The sequence below is a fragment of the Callorhinus ursinus genome, unplaced genomic scaffold (genome assembly GCF_003265705.2).
Source record: "Callorhinus ursinus isolate GAN/ISIS: 27379988/994484 unplaced genomic scaffold, GSC_fseal_2.0 scaffold61, whole genome shotgun sequence".
NCBI lineage: Eukaryota > Metazoa > Chordata > Mammalia > Carnivora > Otariidae > Callorhinus > Callorhinus ursinus.
In genome coordinates this window covers 1,254,590-1,276,276 of record NW_027397123.1, presented here as the reverse complement: position 1 = coordinate 1,276,276, position 21,687 = coordinate 1,254,590, and the positions used below count along the sequence as shown (strand labels likewise).

The 21,687-nt window shown below is 52.5% G+C and overlaps 2 protein-coding genes across 3 annotated transcripts; both read right to left on the bottom strand.

Moving 5' to 3' along the window:
- Positions 1–2,658: 2,658 nt before the first annotated feature.
- On the bottom strand, positions 2,659–11,323 carry LGALS4 (galectin 4). The gene is made up of 10 exons (XM_025854376.2): positions 11,020–11,323; positions 10,055–10,189; positions 9,661–9,749; positions 7,601–7,805; positions 5,601–5,735; positions 4,052–4,078; positions 3,673–3,702; positions 3,294–3,382; positions 2,984–3,149; positions 2,659–2,899 (listed from the first exon to the last, which is right to left on the bottom strand). The coding sequence occupies exons 2-10, from the start codon at positions 10,097–10,099 to the stop codon at positions 2,753–2,755; spliced, it is 933 nt and encodes a 310-aa protein (XP_025710161.1). The 5' UTR covers positions 10,100–10,189; positions 11,020–11,323; the 3' UTR covers positions 2,659–2,752.
- Positions 11,324–11,468: 145 nt separating this feature from the next.
- Positions 11,469–19,844, bottom strand: ECH1 (enoyl-CoA hydratase 1). 2 transcript variants are annotated; one of them, XM_025854375.2, is made up of 10 exons: positions 19,708–19,844; positions 19,096–19,303; positions 18,864–18,952; positions 13,743–13,867; positions 13,605–13,653; positions 13,353–13,417; positions 12,533–12,603; positions 12,373–12,444; positions 11,946–12,096; positions 11,469–11,763 (listed from the first exon to the last, which is right to left on the bottom strand). In XM_025854375.2, the coding sequence occupies exons 1-10, from the start codon at positions 19,757–19,759 to the stop codon at positions 11,659–11,661; spliced, it is 987 nt and encodes a 328-aa protein (XP_025710160.1). In that variant the 5' UTR covers positions 19,760–19,844; the 3' UTR covers positions 11,469–11,658. The 2 variants fall into 2 exon arrangements, with proteins under 2 accessions (XP_025710160.1, XP_073741218.1); XM_073885117.1 differs by having other exon boundaries at positions 19,096–19,300; positions 19,708–19,774.
- Positions 19,845–21,687: the final 1,843 nt, after the last annotated feature.

The following is a 21,687-nucleotide window of genomic DNA, read 5'->3' as shown; positions in this document are numbered from 1 at the left end:
AAATATTTTATTTTATTTATTTGAGAGAGAGAATGAGATAGAGAGAGTACATGAGAGGGGGGAGGGTCAGAGGGAGAAGCAGACTCCCCGCTGAGCAGGGAGCCTGATGTGGGACTCGATCCCGGGACCCCAGGATCATGACCTGAGCCGAAGGCAGTCGCTTAGCCAACTGAGCCACCCAGGCACCCTAAAATATTTTAAAAGAAATCAAAAGATGAGCAGCTGGCTGGCTCAGTCAGGAGAGCATGTAACTCTTGACCTTGGGGTCACGAGTTCAAGCCCCATGTTGGGTGTAGACATTACTAAGAAAAACAAAATAACAACTAAAAACTAAAAAAAAGGGGGGGAAGAAATTAAAAGAAGTAAACAGAAAAAATATATTTATACAATTAAAAAGTATTTATCTACATACTTATAATTCCTGGGTCTCTTTATTTCTTCCTGTGGATTTGAGTTTCTGCTTGAGGTCAGTTTCTTTCATCGTAAAGGACTTCCTTTAGCATTCCCTAGAGAGCAGCTCTGCTAGCAATGAATTCTCAGCTTTTGTTCATCTGGGAGTGTCTTTATTTTGCTTTTGTTTTGAAATAGTTTTGTTGAATATGGAATTATTTGTTGACAGTTTTATTTTTCTCTTGGCAGCACTTTGAATCATTCGACTGTTTTCTGATCTTCACCATTTCTACAAAAAGTTAGCTGTTAATTGTACTTCTGTTCCCTTCTACGTGATGAGCTGTTTTCACTTCCTGCTTTCAAAGCCTTCTCTTTTATTTTATTCCAGCAGTTTGTCTATGATAGGTCTAGGTGTGGCTCTCTTTGTGTTTATCCTACTTGCAGTTCATTGAGCTTCTTGGATCTATAAATTAATGCCTTTCAAGAACTTTAGTAAGTTTGCAGCCATTATTTCTTCAACCATGTTGCAGCATCGATAGAAAACTAAACATGACCTCTCCGGCTCAGCCCCTCTCCCTGAGCCCCTCCAGGCTCTGTTACTGATTTGTCTCTCCACTGCTATCCCTGGGACATGCCACCCTGGTCAGTGACTGCCCAGGGAGAGAGGGGAGCAAAAGGGAGAAGTAGTCTCCACTCCCACGAGGCCGAGAAGGAAGAAAAGAACATCTCAGACTGGAGGCTGCCCAGGTCAGCCCTCTTCCATTCCCAACCTCCCCAGGATCCACCCCAGGTCTGAGGGCCCACAGAACATCCTTGGTCAGTGTTTGCCAAAGCGGTTCTACCGCTTTGATCAATTCGCTGTGATTCTATCATCTGGAGAGTTTAAGAAAAATATTGGTGCCTAGGACCCACTACTGATTTACCAGGCTAGAACATACAAAATTATTGGCCTTTACCCTACAAAAAATGGCATATGCTTATGGTTTAACCTAATAATGGTCTGGATTGGGGTCAGGTATCAATATTTTTTAAAAGCTCCCCAGATGATTGGAATGTACAGCTAAGTTTGAGAACTAGATTAGAAGAATAAATGAGACAGTAAACAGAATGAATGAACGAACCAATGGACACTGAGAAATGCCTGAATAATGGATACGTGAACGAGTGAGTGAATGAATAAAGGAATGTATGAATGGGTGAATGAAAGTGTAAATCAATGAACACATGATTGAATCAACCAAGACTGACTTGGTAAGAAGACAATTGGATGGATGGCAGATGGTTAGTGGACAGATGGAGAGATGAAATGATAAACGAATGGACAAAGAGTTGGAAATGGATGGAAGAACAGATCCTAAAGAGATGGATGGATGACAGGATAGAGAATGAAGAAGTGGATGGCCGAACAGAGGGATGAATGGGCACATGGAGGATGTACGGATGGATGTGATGGAAGGCAGAGAATTGCATGGACAAATGGAGGGATGAAGAGATGAATGCATGAGTTGGGTATAAGGATGGCTGAATGGATAGACGGATGGATGAGTAAATAAATCAATGGTTAGAAATTTGAATGGATGGGTGGTCAGATGGATGGTTGAAGGGTTGGCTGGCGAATGAGCGCACAAATAGTTGGATAGGTGGAGAGCGAGATGGACAGGTGAGTGGATGAATGGTTGGATTTTTTTTTTTTTATGTTTTAGATTTAAAAAAAATTTTTTTAAAGTAATCTCTACACCCAACGTGGGGCTCAAACTCACAACTCTGAGATCAAGGGTTGCTTGCTTCACCAACCAAGCCAGCCAGGTGCCCCTGGTTGGATGTTTAGATGGATGGATGAACATATGCTCGGATGGATATTTGGAGAGATTGATGGATGTTGAGATGGATGAATGGAGAGGCAGATGCATGGACGGGTGGAAAAACGGGCTGTATAGCGATTAAGTATGTAGCCAGACCACCTTGATTTGAATCCTCGTTCTGCCATTGATGGGCTGTGTGACCTTGGGCAATCTGCTTTATTTTAATTTGCCTGTTTCCTCATCTTTTCCAGAGGGAAGATAATAATAGTTCCCACCTCCTGGTATTTTTGTGAGGACTGAACAAGCTGATACACATAAATCCCAAGATCTGTGTCTGGGATATTCCTGGATTTATTGTGATGGGAGGATGGATGGACAGTTGACTGGATGGCTGAATGGACAGTGTATGATTGAATCAAGGAAGGAAGGAACCGGTGAGGGAGGTGAACGGAGTCACGGACATTCATGAGACACCCACAGGCATTTTATTAGGGGCTTAGAAGGGAGTCCTGTGGGACCTTTCCCTCTGTATTCCCAAGAGTTGTGGCCCTGGGAGTAGATCAGACTTGGACATAGGACAAGGTGATATCACCCTGGATCTCCAGCACGTCCACATTCTGGAAGGCCGAAAGGCGATGGGAAAAGTCGAAGAGGTGCTGGCTGTTGGCGTACACCTTGAAACGATCTATGCCACAGCGAATGGACAGCTGCAGAGAGAGGGCAGGCTTGAGGCCAGGGCCGGGACAGAGGCTTTGGAGGGAAGGGGGGTGGGAAGGGGACCCCAGACTCACATCAAAGAATTGCCCAGGACCAAATGGGTTGTAGGAGATCTTCCTGTCCTCGGACCCCCATGAACCATTCAGATAGCTGTTCCGAATCACGAGACCCTCGGTCAGACGAGGGTTAATGTGCAGAGCCAGGTCCCCTGAGGATCCCACCATGAAGTTGATGACAAAGCTGAAGGCAGAGAGGGACAGAGGTGGGAGTCAGATGAGGGGGTCAGTGCCTGGTTCTCCAAGGGAGAAGGGGATTGGGGCCCAGACCCCCGGGTCTGAGGGAGGGAGGGGGCTGAGGATTCCCACCTCAGTCTAGATTGTGTACCTCTTGCCCATGGGGGGTATGGAGCCCTTGATTATGATGGTTCTTCGGGCTGTAAGACCTCCTTGCAAACTCTTCCTAAATGGCACAGGCTGTAGGAAGAGAACATGAGGTCCTATTATCTCTCAGGTCACCAGAAGCCAGGCAGGGACAAATTTTCAGAGAGGGGTGCCCACTCCTAGGAAATGTCCCCAACCCCCATCCCCTCCCCGCTCCGGCCACCAACTCCATCCTCTCCCTACCTCCCAACCCAACACCCTCTGCCCACTCTATTTCCCACCCTCTCAGGGCCCCAGTGGTCAGGGCCCCCTACCCACCATCAGTTCCTGCTTCCCCACAAACTGCCTGCCACAGAGCCCTAAACTCCCACAGGACACTTTACCGGGTTGAAGATTGGGGGTCCCTCCATGGTCTGTGAAGTGAGGAAGGAGAGATATTAGTCTATAACATTCCACAAATATTTACGGCACACTGACTACATGTAGGCATATCTCTGGGTGCTGGATGGGTATGACTTGGGGGCCCAACCTCCTTGGCCCCCGCGCTTCTCTCCACCCCTCTCCCCCACCAAATGGCCCCACAACCCTCCCACTTAACAGGCAGCTGACTTGGCTATTGGTGGGTGTGTCCAGGACCCGACAGATGGATCGAAGGCAGAAATGGCGAGGGGGGCTGGGGGTCTTTCGGCTGCCCCAAGACCTCCTCATGCCACCAAACCCCCACCACGAGGAGAAACCCACCGCCCCTCAGCAGGTACTTACTGGGTACACTGGAGTTCCCGTGGATGTCTGTGGACACAAAGACAATGTGTGAAGGCAGGCAGGCAATGAGGGAGACCCCAAATTAGGGCTTGGAGGGTGTCAAGGATGCGTGCCCAGGGCAGCCCCACCACGCCCGTCCGAAGGAACTCGGGGGTCAAAGAGTGGCACCTGGTGGCTTATGAGTGGAGAAGAACTTGCCATGTTTAGGAAGTTGCCATGAACTCCAGTGAGCAGTGACACTCCACCCCTTTAGGGCAGGCCTGGTAAATTCTATTTACCTCCCTCATCCTGCTTCCGCCTGTCTGGGAGCCCTCATCCGCCCCCTCCTCCCCCTCAACCTGGCAGCTTCCATAAAACGGATACTCCCCAGAACATCCTCCCAGCCCACACCACAGATGCCCCTGCTCACCTCACCCCGTCAGGATTTGGCCCTCGCTCTTGGTGCCCAGCACTGGGGCAGTGAGCAGTCGTGCCTTTCCCCTGCCGGCCTCAGGCTCGCTCAAGTCTGCGTGTGTCTCTGTTCCTGTCTCTCAGTCTCTGTCTCTCCCTGTCTTTGTTCTGTTCTCTCTTGTCTGCACTTTCTCACAGGTGCGGGCTTGGAAGGCCTCCCCCGCCCTCGTAAGTTATATCCATTTGTTCTCTCGGTTCCCTCCTCTTCCCAGTGATCTCCTTGACTTCCATTTTAAGCCAGCGATTCTGAAGGCCCTTCCAAAATAGCCTTATTGTCGTTTTTCTTGTTCAAATGCATGGATGAAGTACCATGGTCAAAGGAACACCCACAGGCCCGTGGCTCCTCGCGGATGAAGACATTCCATTCTTGCTGGTCCCTCATCTGGGCACAGACCCCCGCCTGCCACTCACCAGCTCCATGACCTCGGGCAAGTTACTTAAGCTCTCTGCGCCTCAGTTCCCACATCTGTCCCAATGGGCCCGAGGATCATCGAGCGTGGGGGTCAGGGGGGCCTTACGGGTTGGGGAGTGTAGCGCCCGGCGGGAGGCTAGGGCTGCTGTGGCTGTTTTGGTGGCTGTTTGTTCACCGTGGCCCTGGGAGTGGGGTTTCTAGGTCGCCGGGGGCATGTCTGCTCCCAGCCATTTCCAGGGGAGTGTGGGCCGGTCCCCAGGCTCGCCCACAATTGTTGTTGTGCGCTTTTCTCTGGACAGCGCTTCCCACGGGTGTGGGTGGCATCTCGTTGTGATTCGAAGTGACTTTCTTGGTGACTAGCCATGTTAGGCAGTTGCTCGTGAACTTGCCTGTGGTTCCTGTGGCTTTTGTCCCTTCTTATCTTGGCTTCCTGACTCAGCTTACGGCTTTCCTCCTCCTCCTCCAGGAAGCCCTTCCCTTGGCCTCCCCAAACCTCGGGTCTGTCTCCCATCCCTGCCCTGACCGCTTGCAGCCAACACCATCTGGTGAAACGTCTTCCCAGTGGACGGGGTCGGTTGCCTCTGGGTCTGCGGCCCCTGGCACAGAGCAGGTGCTTGGGACACAGATGAATGTGGGCCTGGATTAAGGAAGGAAGCAGGGCGCATAAGAGAGGGAGACACCACACACCTGGCCTGGGCGCGGGTTGCCACCGATGAAGTTGATTGATTGAAGCTCCACATCCCCATCCACTTGCAGGTGAGTGACCATCTGTAGGGGCAGCCGGTGCCCGAACTCGTAGAAGGGATTTCCATTTACCACCACCTGGGGGGCAGGGGTAAGGTCAGAGTCAGCACCCAGGACCTTGGGAAGGCAGACACAGGAAGTAGGGAGCAACGATCATTTTAACTTGGACTCCAGTCTTGGAGGGGAGCTGGATAGCCACAGAATGGGGAATCTTGGAGTCCACAGGTCAGAGGTCAAGCCAGGGTCAAAAGTCAGCTCACAGACTGGCGGATGGAAGAGAACAGAGAATTTAGTCAGGATAGCGATCCAGAGAGGATCCAGTCTGAGTCCTGGTTTTGGCACCAAATGAGTTGGGCCTGAGTCTAGCTCTGATATGTGGGCTGTCTGACCTCAGTGATGACGTGTGGGCTGTCTGACCTCAGGGATGACGTGTGGGCTGTCTGACCTCAGGGAAGTCACTTTCCCTCCCTGAGCCTCTGTTTCCCCATCTGTAAAATGGAGGCTGGCTCTGGGATTGTTGGGAACATTAAAACCCAGCCAGGCATGTCAAAGGTGTTCTGGAAATCCTCTGTAGAGCCTTGCCTAATTATCTTTTCTTTTTCTTTTTTAAGATTTCATTTATTTATTTGAGAGAAATAGAGAGAGAAAGCATGGGCAGGGGCAGAGGAGACGGAGAAGAAGACTCCCCGCTGAGCAGGGAGCCCGACGCGGGGCTCGATCCCAGGACCCCGGGATCATGACCTGAGCCAAAGGCAGACGCTTAACCGACTGAGCCACCCAGGCGCCCCTCAGCTCAGGTCTCGATCTCAGGGTTGTGAGTTCAAGCCCTGCTCTGGGATCCATGCAGTAAAATAAAATAAATAAATAATAATAATAAAATAAAGACACAGGAAGAGATCCAGGCCAAGAGAAGTCAGGATAAAGGCCACCCCTGGGGATAAGGGGACTGGAAGGGACATGAAGGGTTTCTGGGGCTGGAGGGCTTGCTTCTGGACCTAGGTGCTGGTTCCACAGGTGTGTGTTCTCTCCATGGAGAACCAGTGAGCTGGGTACACATGACCCACACTCTTCAATAACCCATTAAAAAAAAAATGCTTGCATAATAGTAATCAATCACAACGTGTGGGCCTTATCCGCGGCCTGGTTCCAAGTGTAGAAACGTTAAGGTGTTTATGAGGTGGTCGGAACTCTGACTGGATGTGGGGGCGCTGAGGAAGAACGGTCAGTGTTTTCCGTGGGCCAATGGCATCATGTGCTCCCGAAACTCGAGATATTTCTGAACAACACGATATCCGGGATCAGCGCGCACATCCTATGCAAGGGGAAGGGTGAGGGCAAAGGGACCCAGAGCTGGCCAAGGAGACCAGGGGGTGGCCGTGCCCTCTCTTCCTTCTGTGTGTGTTCAGAGTTCACCAGAAGAAACAGCAAAAATAGGGGTGCCTGGGTGGTTCAGGTCATGATCCCAGCCAGGGTCCCGGGATCTAGCTCCCCCCGTCTGGCTCCTTGCTCATCGGGGAGCCTGCTTCTCCTGCTCGCTCTGCCCTTCCCCCACGGCTCACGCGCGCGCGCGCGCGCGTGTGTGTGTGTGTGCGCGCTCGCGCTCTCTCTCTCTCCCAAATAAATAAATAAAACCTTTAAAAAAATAGCAAAAATATGCATTTTGCAAGAACACGGAGGAACAAGGTGAGACACATGAAACATTAGAAAGCTATCCCCCGTGGAGGAATAGGAATGAGAAACAAGAGGAAAAAGAATGTTTTTTAGGAGAAAAATGTTTTACTAGGCAGGAAGGAAGGAAGGAAGGAAAAGAGAAAAGTGAGGTAGGAAGGGTGGTGGGGAGAGGGAAGGCGGAGGAGGGAGGAGGGGCCAGGAGGAGGGGCAGGGACAGATGGAAGAAAGGAAGGGGGGAGGGAGGAGGGGAGGCCCCGCCCCCGAGTTCCGACCTTGTAGTGCTCCGCCTGGACCATGAACACCAGCTCGAAGGCCGCGCCCTTGCGGAAGGGCATGCTCCGCTTCTTCTCCTCGCTGCCCCACTTGCCGCCCTGTTGCGAGTTGAAGACCACCTTGTCCCAGCCATCAAAGCGGGGATTGAAGTGGAAGGCAATGTCCGCTCCACAGTGCTGCCCCACCACGAAGTTCACGGAGAACCTGTAGGGACAGGAAGGGCTGTTCCCCCTGGCCCCACCTGCCCGAGCATGGGGCCCTCCTCCGGGAAGCCCTCCCTGACCTACCCTGTTCCAAGGTCCTGGAACACGTCCCTGAAACTGGGCGGGAGGGGGTTGGGGGACGAAGACAAAATGGGACAACACACTTGGCCACTGTTGCCACTAGAGAGGAGGGGGTGGGCAGTGCCCCTGAAGTTCAGGAGGCAGATTCCCTCGGCAACGCATTCCCTCTCTCCCTTTCCTTACCAGGCCACCGCACGGCCCCCGCCCCCAGCCTCTCCCAACTTGGCAACTGGGACTCCTGCATTTCCTCCTTCACCATGGGCCAGACGCTGTCCTAGGAACCCTACATATATCTGTTAAGGTCTCTCTGCTGCCACCCTGACCCCCCAGGCCACTCCCCACCTGCAGCCAGGGGGACCCAATGAACAGCCAAGTCAGAGCACCACCCACACCTCCCCTCATGCCAGCATCCCTGAAGTTATTCTAACTGGGCAAACACACACCTGCCTCAGGGCCTTTGTACGGCTGTTCTTGCTGCTGGTCTCTACTCCCAGGCTCCCTCCCCCGCTCCTTTGAGTCTTTGCGGAAGTGTTCCCTTCCCAGAGAGGCCTTCCCCCGCTACTCTATTTAGGGACAATGCCACGCCCCTCTCCCCCCCCACATCCATTCCCCATCTCCTTTCCCTGTTTATTTGTCTCCATAGCACTTAGCACCACTGGACCCTGCACATTTGATTTTTATCTTTCTTCTCTCCTCTCTACTAGGATGTCAGCTCCATGTGAGCAGAGATCTTGGTCCTGGGGACTGCTCTGTCCCCAGTGGCTAGGCACATAGTGAGCATTCAGTGAGAAAAAAAAAAAAAAAAAAACCACGATGAATAAAGAAACAACAGTGCCAGGGTGCTGGGTGGCTCAGTCGTTAAGCATCTGCCTTCGGCTCAGGTCATGATCCCAGGGTCCTGGGATCAAGCCCCGCATCAGGCTCCGGTCTCAGCCCGGAATCTGCTTCTCCCTCTGCCCCTCCCCCTGCTTGTGCTCTATCTTTCTCTCTCAAATAAATAAAATATTTTTTTAAACCTTTTTTTAAAAAAAGATTTTATTTATTTATTTGACAGAGAGAAACGGAACGCAAGCAGGGAGAGTGGGAGAGGGAGAAGCAGGCTTCCCGCCGAGCAAGGAGCCCGATGTGGGGCTCGATCCCAGGACCCCGGGATCATGACCTGAGCCGAAGGCAGACACTTAACGACTGAGCCACCCAGGCGCCCCTCAAATAAATAAAATCTTAAAAAAAAGAAAGAAAGAAAGAAAAAGAAACAAAACAAAAACCCCCAACAGTGCCTTGAGGTCAGTTCCATTGTCATCACCATCTTAAGGCCATAAAAAAATGCTAAGACTTATTTTAATGCTTCCTTTCCAGTTCTCCATGTTTTACACATTGAATCCTCAAAGCAATCCCATCTTACAGATGGGAAAAGAAAGCACAGAGAGGTTTCCCAGTCACACAGTTGGGCAGTCACAGAGCTGGCCGGCTCTGAGCCTGTGGTCTGAATTCTTGTTATCACACCCAGCAGTTCCAATCCGACATCCCAACTCCTGGGCTGCCTCTGGTGGTGAGCCTCCTTCACTGCCCTTCCCCCCCAGCCCCCAGACTCCCCGTTCCTGTCACCATGCCCTGGACGTCCCAGGCTCGGGCTGGTCTTTGGCTATTGGGTACTGTGGCCCAGAGTCACCTTCCCAAGCACGGTGGAGGAAGGGGAGAAGGCCTCCTGCATTAGGGATGGTAGCCCCTCTTTGTGGCACCCCCCAGCCTCACCTGGCAGGGGGGGAGTACCTTACCTCTTCATGTGCTCGCTGGCCACTCCTTGGATGTACACAGACATTCCCACACTGAGACCACCCGGGATGGGCTGGTTGTAGGGCAGAGTCTGTGGAAGGGGACTGGTAAGCCTTTCCCCCTCACCGAGAAGCCCCCCACTCTCATTCGCAAGGGAGAGGACACCAGGGGTGAGGGGTCAGCGTGAAGGGGAAGAGGGCCAAGAGTCAGGGATGGACATAAGTAGCCCGAGGGTCAGGGTAGGAGCAAATCAAGCTTCAGGGCTGAATCAGACTCCAGGGTGGGGTGGGCGCCTCCAAGGATCACCCTCCAAGGGGTGAGAGTAAACTGGTGTGTGGGGGGGTCAGGGTGGCGCTAAGCCGGGACCCGTGGTTAGGTCCTGGGTCGCCGTCTTACCGGATTGTAAGTGGGCTGGTAGCCAGGTGCAGGGATATAGGCCATCTTGAGAGGCTGGGCTGGTGGCTTGTCCAGTGAGAAGAGATGCAAAGCAGGCAATGATGGCGGGCGGCAGGTGGTGGGTGGCTCTTATACCTGAGGAAAAGGGAGTGGCTGGCTAGGCAGGGTCCATGGGCTTCCTCTTCTGGGTATCCCAGGCTCACATCTTTTTCTAGGGCACCCCCTTGTGTCCCTTCTCTTGCTAGCCTCACTGGTCACCAGCCAGAACCCAGATCAGCTGGGCTAGGCCAGGGGTTGGGGTGAGGGGGGGGGACACACCCAGATCAGGCCGGGGTGGGGGGGGGGGGGGGGGGGGATACTTTAGGCCCTTCTGCAAAGAGGAAGTGCTAATGAACTTTGGGCCTGCCAGGGCCTTATCAGAGCCCATAAAAGCCTGCCCAGACCTTCGTTAGCAGAGGGAGGTTAAGACCAGGAGGGTTGGGCAGGGCAAGGCTGCAGGAGTGGCCCATGACAGATGGGCCACGGAAGGAAGTAAAAGCAGGGAGGAACGGGGTGCTCTGGACACCCCGAGGAACTAGGAAAGGACCTACATTTATTGCATGCCCACTACGTGCCCGACCCACGTACATTTGACTGTAGCTATGGTTTCAGTCATGATTTCTGGAGCCAGAGGTTCTGGGTTCAAATCTTGCCTCAGCCCCTTCCTGGCTGTTTTGTCTTGGCTCAGTGCCTTAACCTCAATTTCCCCATTTGCCCATCTGTAAGATGGGGATTTTAATAGTATAAACCTCATAGAAGCCTGGAAAGGAATCACTAAGATAATAAATGCTCAGAACAGGACTTGGAGTAGAGAAGGCACTAAATTCATCCTTGGCCTCTTGCACTCATTCCAAATATAAACCCAGGAGGTTGGGATTATATGTGGACATGAAAACGTGAAGTTTAAAGAAATGAGACAGGGGTACCTGGCTGGCTCCGTTGGTACAGCAGGTGACCCCTTAACCTCAGGGTGGTGAGTTCAAGCCCCACCTTGAGGATGAAGCCTACTTAAAATAAAAAATAAAATAAAATGAAGCAGTTGGCCCAAGATTGGGTAGCAATGGAACTCTAGCCAGACTGGGGCAGTGGGTGCCTGGCAGAGTGAACCGCCCTCAAGTCTGGAGCGGGCAGGGAGACCATCTGGAGCTTTCCAGCCCAGAGGAAGCCACATGACTTTTGCTTGCTCAAGCCCGCCAGACATTTTAGGGGCCCTGGCCCGCCCACCGCCAGCTCTGAATGGGCAGCGCCTGCTGGCTTCCGTTCCCATTGGTCAAATCTCCATCCCCAACCTTCTGCACAGCAGGCAGTCCTGGGAGCCCCCAGGGATGTCGTACCTCCTTTCTGCCTCTCCTTTCTTTCCAATAAAGACACCAGGTGCATTAAGTTGCTTTATTGTTTGGGTGAAGATAAGGCCCTGAGCATGAGGAAGTCAGGGTTATAAGGTTAGAAACGGGGGAGACCAAGGGAGAAAGCACCAGGCGACCATCTTTACTAATTCTCCTTCTCTATGGATGAGGAAATGGGCATGAGGTGGGGCAAGGCCAGGCCCTGGGCCTCAGCAGCTCTCAGAGCTTGGAGAAGGTGACGTTCTTCAGCTCCTGCTTGTCCATGGCAGCCTGGACAGACTTCACGATGTCCTGGGTTTGCAGCATGCTCATGTTCCAGGTGGCCTGGACAAAGAGGGTGGAGTGTAATGGCAGGGGCGGGGAAAGATTGGAGTTGGGCCAATGAAAAACAGGGAAGAGACAGCAGCGCACCAATCAGAGGACAAGGCCTGCAGAGGGTTGCTGGGCCCTGACTGGCCGCTCTGGGACCAGAGAAGGGCTGTGATTGGCTGGCCGCAGAGCCTTACCATGTAGTTGAGGCCCTCAGCCACCGAATGGTTGCGGGAGTAAACCAGGTTGATCTTGGTGCTCTGCACTGCCACGGGGCTCTTGGAGGAAATCTCGGCCGCCAGGGTGAAGGCTGCATCAAGCATGCCCACCTTGTCTGGGAACACCCGGCTGCGGATGAAAGGAACCAGTCACTGGGGAGGGCGGGGAGGCGGCAGTCTGCGAGGGAGTCTCGCCCACGGAGGAGTAAGTGGCCAATCACAGTAGAAAGCAGAAAACCGCCCAGTGAAATGAACCAATCAGAGCAGGGCACTGGACTGCAGCCTGAAGAACTGACCACCCAGAGAAAGTAAGTACCCCTGCAATGGCGCGAGGATACACCCGGACCCAAAGGGCTCTGCCCAGGTTGCCCCTGAGCTCTTAACCCGCACAGGCCGCGGCTCCTACCTGACCAGCCCACTGCTCAGGGCCTCATCAGCCATCATTTTGCGGGAAGTGAAGGCCAGCTCGTTGACCAGGCTGCAAGAGGGCAGGGCGGATCAGGGGATTGCAGTCATCCTGGGCCCAGCAGATGCCCTGCGGTCCCCTCCCGGGCTCCTCCACCCACCTCTGGTTTCCGATAACTTTGGGCAGTCGCTGCAGCGTTCCCACATCAGCCGCCAAACCTACGTCCACCTCCTGGGAGGAGCCATCATGTCAGTACTTGGTTCCTTCAACCTAGAACACAGCTCACCTCCCAATTCCTCTGCCTTCCCAACTCGTCGAGGTTGGTCACATCTATCCGCAGAGGGAAGCCCTCAAACCCTGCCCATCTGACCCCCTCACTGCCACGGGGCTCTTGGTGGAAATCGCCGCCGCCAGGGTGAAGGCCTCATCAAGCATGCCCACCTTGTCTGGGAGCTCCCGGCTGCGGATGAAAGGATGGCCTCCATCCTGCCTCGGGCCCTCTCCAGCACTGATCCGAGCAGCAACCCCAGCCTCCTCACCCCCATACCTTTACTCACTCCAAACCCCACATGGATTGCAATGGCCTATCCTTGACTTCCCTCATGGCCAAAGTGTTACTTTTTTTTTTTTTTTTTTAAGATTTATTTATTTATTTGAGAGAGAAAGAGAGCAGGGGGAAGGGCAGAGGGAGAGGGAAAATCCCCAGCAGACTCCCCGCTGACCTCGGAGCCCAATGCGTGGAGCTCAATCTCATGACCCTGAGCCGAAATCAAGAGTTGGATGCTTAACCAACTGAGCCCCCCAGGGGCCCCCGAAGTGTTACTTTTTCAGGTTCAATTCTGACTAACTCTTCCACGAAGCCCTCCCTTCTCACTCTCACCCCCACCCCCTTAACCTGCTCTGTTGCCGCTCTGCCCCTGCCCTGCCACGTGTCGCCCACCTCTAAGCAGGATCCGAGGAAGCAGCTCAAGATGGCTCACCTTCACCTGGAAGAAAGCATCCTGGGCACAGTACCGGATGTCACAAGCAGTGATGAGGTCCACGCCTGCAAGGGGGAGGCCAGGGGCATCAAACTACCACAAGGACCGACCCCTCCTCCCAGGTGATGGGGTTGCGCCTCTGGGCAGGGTTTAACTAGCAACTGATCTGAGGCTGGAGGTCACTGGTTGAGGGAGGGAGGCAGCAGCAGCTAGAGTGCGTGCCCGGATGGGTGGTGGGTAGCTCAGACTCACCCGCACCAACGCAGGCCCCATGGACGGCGGCGATCACCGGCTTCGGACACTGCAAGGGAACAGGAAGGGTGGGGTCAGGGTTGGTCCAGGAGGGATGGACAGGGTGTGGGGAGGTGCCCCGCCAACCCCCCAAAGAACCTTCTCGATGACGCTGAAGGTCTCTTGGTATCTGCTGATGAGGCTACGGAGGTACCAGCTGATGCGGGCCACATCATCTCCACGGGGCTGAAGGATTTCTGAAGCGATGTCCGTAAGGTCAGCACCTGGTGGGGCGGCATGAGGAGGCTCATGTAGCCGCCCAGGCACCCCCTTCCCCTATCCCCCCCGCCACTGCCCCAACTAGAGGTCAGAACTCAGACTTAGCAGATTCAAACCCCCAAACCACCACAGTGGAAAAGCTGCTCATGCAAGATCTAGCGAGGGATTGCATATGGGGTGTGAAATAAATAAAAGCTAACATTTATAGGGTCATTACTCACTTTATCCTCACAATAAGCCTATGAGGTGGGTCCTCTTACTATCTCCATTTGACTGGGGGGTAAACTGAGGCACGTGACGTTTAAGTCACTTGCCCAAGGTCACACTAGCTTGTGAGTAGTGGCACTGGGATTTTAAGCCCACACCCATGCACTGGCTCCAGAGGTCATGCTTTTCACCATCATGCCAGGTGGTAGAAGAGACAAGGGTTTTGGCCTGAGTCAATGGTGGTAACACTTCCTCAGGAAGACTCGAGATGAAGCAATTTCTGTGGGCTCCAACTGCAAGACGATCCCAAATCTAGCCTTTCCTCCACTAATCACTCTCCCGGACGCCGCACTCTGGCTAAAACAGTTTACCCTGGTCTCCCTGCTCCCAGCCCTGCCCTGGCCGTTCCCCACACGCGGCCAAACGAACTCACGAGCACGTCAGGGCCTCCTCTCCCCTCCCACCTCACTTATTTGGAAGACAACACAAGGTATGTGCCAAGACCTCACCAGCCCTCCGGAACTCCATTTCCAGCCTGTTCCTTTGGGCACACAGGCCTCCAACAGCTGTATCAACACCACCACACAGTCCCTTCCTAGGGCCTTGTTTTTCTACCTACAACAGTCCCTCCTTCAGTGATGGTCAGAAGACTGATTCCAGGGGCGCCTGGGGGGCTCAGTCAGTTAAGGTCTGCCTTCGGCTCAGGTCATGATCCTGGGGTCCTGGGATCCAGTCCTGCATCGGGCTCCCTGCTCAGCGGGGAGTCTGCTTCTCCCTCTCCCTCTGCCCCTCCCCACCTGCTTGTGTTCACTCTCTCTGTCAAATAAATAAAATCTTAAAAAAAAAAAAAAAAAAGAAAGACTGGCTCCAACTTTCCGTTCAGGCCACAGATCAAAGGTCACCTCCTCTAAGAGCCCCATCACCCTCTACCTCCCTGTCTGTCTTACCTCAGTTCCTGCCCTCTCCTTATCACATAATTGTGTGCTTATCTCGTTTAGTGCCTGTCTCCCCCTCTAGGACGTGAGCTCCAGGAGTGGAGTTTCTTTCTGTCCACTACTGCATTCCCAGTGCCTCAACAGAGCCTAGTATGCAGCAGGTGCTCAATAAGTGGACAATACAGACAACACTGAGCTGCCCTTCAATGGGAAAACGGATGAATAAGTAAATACATTTTGTCTGGTGGTGACAAGGGCTGAAAGAAAATTACAGCAGGGACATGGAATGGAGTGTGTTAGGGTGTGTGCGTGCAGTGAGGGCTGTTGCGATATTAAATGGGGTGGTCAGCGGGCGCCTGGGTGGCTCAGTCAGTTAAACAACTGACTCCTGGTTTTAGCTCAGGTCATGATCTCAGGGCCATGAGATTCAGCCCTGCGTTGGGCTGGGTGCTGAGAGTGGAATCTGCTTGGGACTCTCTCTCCCTCTGCCCCTCCCTCTTGCTCTCTCTCTAAAATAAAGAAATAAATCTTAAAAAAAATAATAACAAATGGGGTGGTCAGGGACCCTCTCACTGAAGTCACTGAAAAAGTGACTTTTTTTAGAGAGAGTGCTTGCATGAGCAGGGGTGGGGGGTGGGATGGGAGAGGTGGAGGGGCAGAGGGAGAGGGAGAGAATCTTAAGCAGGCTCCATACTTAGCAGGAGCCATCTCACAACCCTGAGATCATGACCTGAGACAAATTAGAGTCGGATGCTTAACCAACTGAGCCACTCAGGCGCTCCTGAAAAAGTGACTTTTGTGTAAAGATCTGAAGAAGACGAGGGAGGGAGCTATAGGGATGCCTGAGATCAGAGAGCTCCAAATGTCAGGAAGAGCCGGTGCAAAGGCCCTGTGGTAGGAATGCCCCTGATCTGTGTGAGGAACATGGAGAACGCGGGGATCTAAGGTGACAGGGCAGACTGTGCGGGCCTCACGGGCCAGGGGGCAGACTTTGGCTTTTAGTCTGAGGGAGACCTTGCTATGAGGCGGTTCTGAGCAGAATCATCCCTCACTTTCTTCCTTCTGGGGTTAATCATTCTCATCCTTTTGCCTCTGAACAATGCTATCAGACAAACCTGAAAAACCATTCCCACATTTGGCCACACCCCCGGCCCTCTGGGGCTCCGCTGCCTCCGCAGCTTGTTTAAATGAGAGAGACCGGAGGATTTTTGACTCAGGGTAGAGCTGAATTTCTGCGAGGTAAATATCGGTAAGACAGGACTCCCCTGTGTGACCTTGGCCGGGCGACTTCATCCTCTGGGCCTTTGGTTTCTTCTCCGGAAAGTGAGGGTAAGACCCTCCCTAGAGCTGATGGAGATGCAAGGATGGGAGGAGACAGAACCCCAGAGGCCCTTCACCCAACTATTCAGCCTGCCAGCACGTCTGCAAAGCCTGTGTGACTCAGTGGAACCCACGTGGGCTCCCAGAACAAGCCCAGCTTGGCACTTTGCGACACCTCCTTTCACTGGCTTTTCTGGTTTACCTACCCCACGTGGCCCTGCACACACCGTTTTGCAACCCCTTGAGATAAAGGACCAGACCGTGGTCCAAGGTGTCCTCTCTCCCACATAAGAATTGCTCACTGCAGGGCACCTGGGTGGCTCAGTAGGTTAAGCTTCTGTGTTTGGCTCAGGTTACGATCCCAGAGTCCTGGGATCGAGTCCTGTGTCTGGCTCCCTGCTCGGCGGGGAGCCAGCTTCTCCCTCTGCCTCTCACCCCTGCTTGTGCGCTTTCTCTCCCTCTCTCTCTCTCAAAACAAACAAACAAACAAACAAAAAAACTGCTCACTACAGATAAGGCCCCCATCTGTCTCCCCTGGGAACCTCTAAATGCTCCAGATCTCATTCATAATCCTAGCTCCATTATTCATTATTCAAAATAGTATCGGATACATCAACAAAAGTCCTACGCGTTTTAGGGGCACCTGGGGGGCTCAGTCGGTTAAGCATCTGACTTTTTTTTTTAAGATTTATTTATTTGAGAGAGAGAAAGTAAGCAGGGAAAGGGGCGGAGGGAGAGGGACAAGCAGACTCCGCACTGAGCACGGAGCCCAGTGCGGGGCTCGATCCCAGTACCCCGGGATATTGACTTGAGCCGAAACCAAGAGTCGGATGCTCAACCGACTGAGCCACCCAGGGGCCCCAGCATCTGACTCTTGATTTCAGCTCAGGTCATGCTCTCAGGATCATGAGATCAAGCCCCGCATTGGGCTCCGTGCTCTGTGGGGATTCTCTCTGTTCCACTGCCCCACCTCTCCTGCCCTCACACACGCGCTCTTGCGCTCTCTCAAAAAAAAAAATAAATAATAAATAATAATAATAATAATCCCAGCTCTGCCATTTCCCATCTGTGGGAACTGGGCAAGTTTCTTCCTCTCTCTGGGCCTCCGTTTCTTCACACATAAAATGGGGGATGATAATTGCACCTGTCCGGAAGGGTTCCGGGGAGAATTAATGAATATGTGTACAGTGTCCAGACACCCTGCAGATAGTAAGTGTGGGCACTTCCCTCTTTTTTTTCCTTTCTTCTTAATTAGTGGTTCCATTCTATCGGTGGAACTACTAATTACATTTTCTTCTTTCTGGCCTTGACAGTCTTGCTACTGAAAATGGGACCAGACAGCTACGGACAGCCGGGAGCTGGAAGGTGAGGGCCCCAGGCCTGGCGCCACCACCGAGGAAGCCCCATCTTTCACTTCTCAGGCATGAGCTCCATGAGGACAAGGGCCAAGAACCAGGGCCTCCCTGCCTGTTTCTAGGTCCCTGACACCCAGGAAGGGCTTAGCACTGGAGTGTTTGTTGTACGAACGAACAAAATCAACAAAAGGAGACCGGAGAGAGGGGTAGAAAGTAAACAAGGGACACGTAAAAAAGTTAACAGGGGGGCACCTGGGTGGCTCAGTCAGTTAAGCGTCTGCCTTCGGCTCAGGTCATGATCCCGGGGTCCTGGGATCGAGCCCCACATGGGACTCCCTGCTCAGCAGGGAGCCTGCTTCTCCCTCTGACCCTCCCCCCCTCATGCTCTCTCTGTAATAAATAAATAAAATCTTTAAAAAAAAAAAGAAAAAGAGGGCGCCTGCGTGGCTCAGTTGGTTGGGTGACTGCCTCTGGCTCAGGTCGTGATCCTGGAGTCCCGGGATCGAGTCCCGTATCGGGCTCCCTGCTCAGCGGGGAGCCTGCTTCTCCCTCTGACCCTCCCCCCTCTCCTGCTCTCTATCTCATTCCCTCTCTCAAATAAATAAATAAAATCTTAAAAAAAAATTTAGACAAAGTCCATCATCCTGTCATGTTCTGTTGGACTCATTTTGGCATTTGAGTGTTTTTGTTTTTTAAACCTTTTTTTTAAAGATTTTATTTATTTATTGGACAGACAGAGACAGCGAGAGAGGGAACACAAGCAGGGGGAGTGGGAGAGGGAGAAGCAGGCTCCCCGCTGAGCAGGGAGCCAGATGCTTAACGACTGAGCCACCCAGGTGCCCCTTGAATGTTTTAAATTAAAAAAAAAAGGGCATCTGGGTGGCTCAGTCGTTGGGGGTCTGCTTCGGCTCCGGTCATGATCCCAGGGTCCTGGGATCGAGCCCCGCCTGCACTGGGCTCCCTGCTCCGCGGGAAGCCCGCTTCTCCCTCTCCCACTCCCCCTGCTTGTGTTCCCTCTCTCGCTGTGTCCTCTCTATCAAATAAATAAAGTATTTTTTAAAAAATTAAAAAAAAGATAAAAGTGGAAGTTAGGAGCTGGTTGAAACCCTAATGAAGAAGAAGCCTTGCTCTATTGCCAGGAGCAGGGGAGACTGGAAGGGGTGGGGGTGGAGAGTACCCGGTACCTGCAGTGAACAATTTTCCTGCACCAGAGATCACCACAGCCCGACAGTCAGGGTCTTGTGCTATCTTGTTGAAGCACTCCACCATCTCTCTGGGAGGGACAAGGAGAGAAAGGCTGTGCCTTGGAAGGGTACCCCTGCACTCACGTCACCTGTCCCCCACATCCCACCCCTGCCCACGCCCGCAGCCGCTGCCTCCTCCTGCAGGCAGGCCTCCATGATCTGCAGGCCCTACCTCCAGAAGGCTCTGTTCATGGCATTCCTCTTCTCAGGCCGGTTTAGCTGCACATGCAGGATGTGTTTCTGAGCAACTGTCACCTGAAGGGACTCATAGCTATGGTCTGGCGTTTCTCGGGGGGCTGCTGTGGAAGCCTCATCTTGAGCAGTGGAGCTCATGGGGCAAAGGCTAAGGCTGAGACCCTGGGGCGTGGGAGCCATCACTCCTGGGGAGACAAAGGAAAGAAGAGCCTTTGATGACCCCAGGTTGGGGACACAGTGCCTTCAAGAGCAGAAGGCACACATTTCATCTCAGTGATGTTAGACTGGGGAACACAGGTCCCTAAGAAACCTCAGTTTAGGGGGATACAAACTTTCAGATTAGGAGTGCACTTATCAGTGGCCTCAGTGTGAGGCCTCCTTCAGACCCTTGATCATGGGACTGACTCCACATTGGGAACACTAAGCTGTCGGCGACCCAATTGTAAGACAAAGGCTTAAAGAAGTAGGGAGCTCTTCGGTTGGGAGCATATGCACCCCTGTGTTTAAGGTGCTCAGACCGGGACCCCACCCTACGGAGGCTATGACAGCACGCCAGAGCAACGGGCTTCCAGGGGTCGAGGTGACTCACGCCGTATCAGCAGGTTCCGGAGACTGCGAGAGGCCGCCAATGTTGCCGCCATCGCAAACTAGTAGGTGGGAAGACTGACTAACCCAACAGACAGGAAGAAGCTAAGGGGGCGGGCACGACGCCACCATGTTTGGCGAGGGCACCGACGCCGCAGTTCGATAGCGGTGACGCCCGTCTTCCCGCCATCTTTACTAAGGGCAACCGGAAATAGGCTTCTTGCTTCGCCGACAGCCCCCTTAGCAACGGGCCCTTTGCCCCAGTAGGAACCTGGCCCATTATTGCTGCTGGACATTTCATCACAGCGCTGTTTTATAATGGTGGAAATATTGGAGACAGCTGAAATGTTCAAGGACATAATGGCAGAATAACTGCAGCCCCGCAGTTTTGTCATCATGCACTTGTACCCTGTTAACTGAAAAGAAAAAAATTGTCTAGTACTGAGCTTATCCCTGTAAGGGAATGAAAATATAGACGAGCCAACATTGCGCGCTCTCTGTGTAATCTGTCTGAACTCTCACACCACCTAAGAGGTTGCACTATTTTTTGATTGTACACAGAGGAAACTGGTGCTTGGGGGAGGGAAAGTCACTGGCTCAAGGTTATCTGGGCTTCGGCATCTTAGGAGTGCCGAAGAGGGGATTTGTGTGGCTCTGAAGATAGTTTTTTGTTTTTTAAGATTTTATTTATTTGAAAGAGAGACATAGCGAGAGAGGGAACATGAGCAGGGAGAGTGGGAGAGGGAGAAGCAGCCTTCCCGCCGAGCAGGGAGCCCGATGTGGGGCTCCATTCCAGGACCCTGGGATCATGATCTGAGCCGAAGGCAGACCCTTAACGACTGAGCTACCCCGGTGCCCCTGAAGATCATGTTCTTAAAATAATTTCTTTAAAAAACAAAACCACTTTGGAAAAAGCCAGCTAACCCAAGAACATCAAAAGTGCCATAAACTTGCTGAAGTACGCTCTTTAGGGAGATGTGCACCAAGGTGAACAGAGGCCTCCAGGCAAATGGGATTATAGGAAATACCTTGCCTTCTTAGTGTGTCATAGGCGGGTAAGCTCTTTTGGAAAACAGACCCAGTAAGTTCCATCAACAGAGAACTGTTTATAGTTATCTGTACAATGGGAAGCTCTAAAGCCACTGTGCAGACGCCAACATGAGGAACAATTTTACATTTCTTTAGGATTTTTTTAAAGTAATCTCTACACCCAACATGGGGTGCAACTCACAATCCCGAGATCAAAAGTCACACGCTCCACCAATTGAGCCAGCGAGGCGCCCAAAGAGAATTTAAGGATGTACATTTAGCATGATCGGTTGGTGTAAAAAAGATGGTTATATATGGCCCTCTGTGCATAGAAATCAGTACATACATAGAGGATCTCTGGAAGGAGATTCAAAACTGCTAAGGGACGACAACTGGGTGTTGGGAAGCAAAATGAGAACATTTTCTTACGCCCAAGATTGGCTTGAAAACAAATGATGGAGGATTTAGAAGTTTATGGCTGCAAGGCAACTGTGGTTTCTCCTTTCCAGAGGTTGTTTGAACCTTACCCTGGCGAAGCAGTTTCTTCATTCCATAAATGCCATGTGACTTCAGATGTGAATAATCTGAGTTTAAAAAACTTCACTGTAAATTCCCCAAGTGGGTTTTTTTTTTTCCTAAGGTTTTTAGAAATCTCTACACCCAACATGGACATCGAACACACGACCCTGAACTTGAGCCGCCTGCTCCACGGACTGAACCAGGCAGGCATCCCAGTGAGTTTTCAGGTGCACATGCACGAACAAGGCACAGTAAACAGTCCTCACTGACTCTCTGCAAACTGCCTCTTCCAGCATGAGTCAGGGTCCTTAAAGGAGGATCCTTCTACCTACAGCCCCCCCATGCCCCACCCCAACCATATACCCAAGTTCCCATCTACCCACAATTAAGAGTACCACATTGCAATTGTTATCTTTAAGTAGACTCCACACCCAGG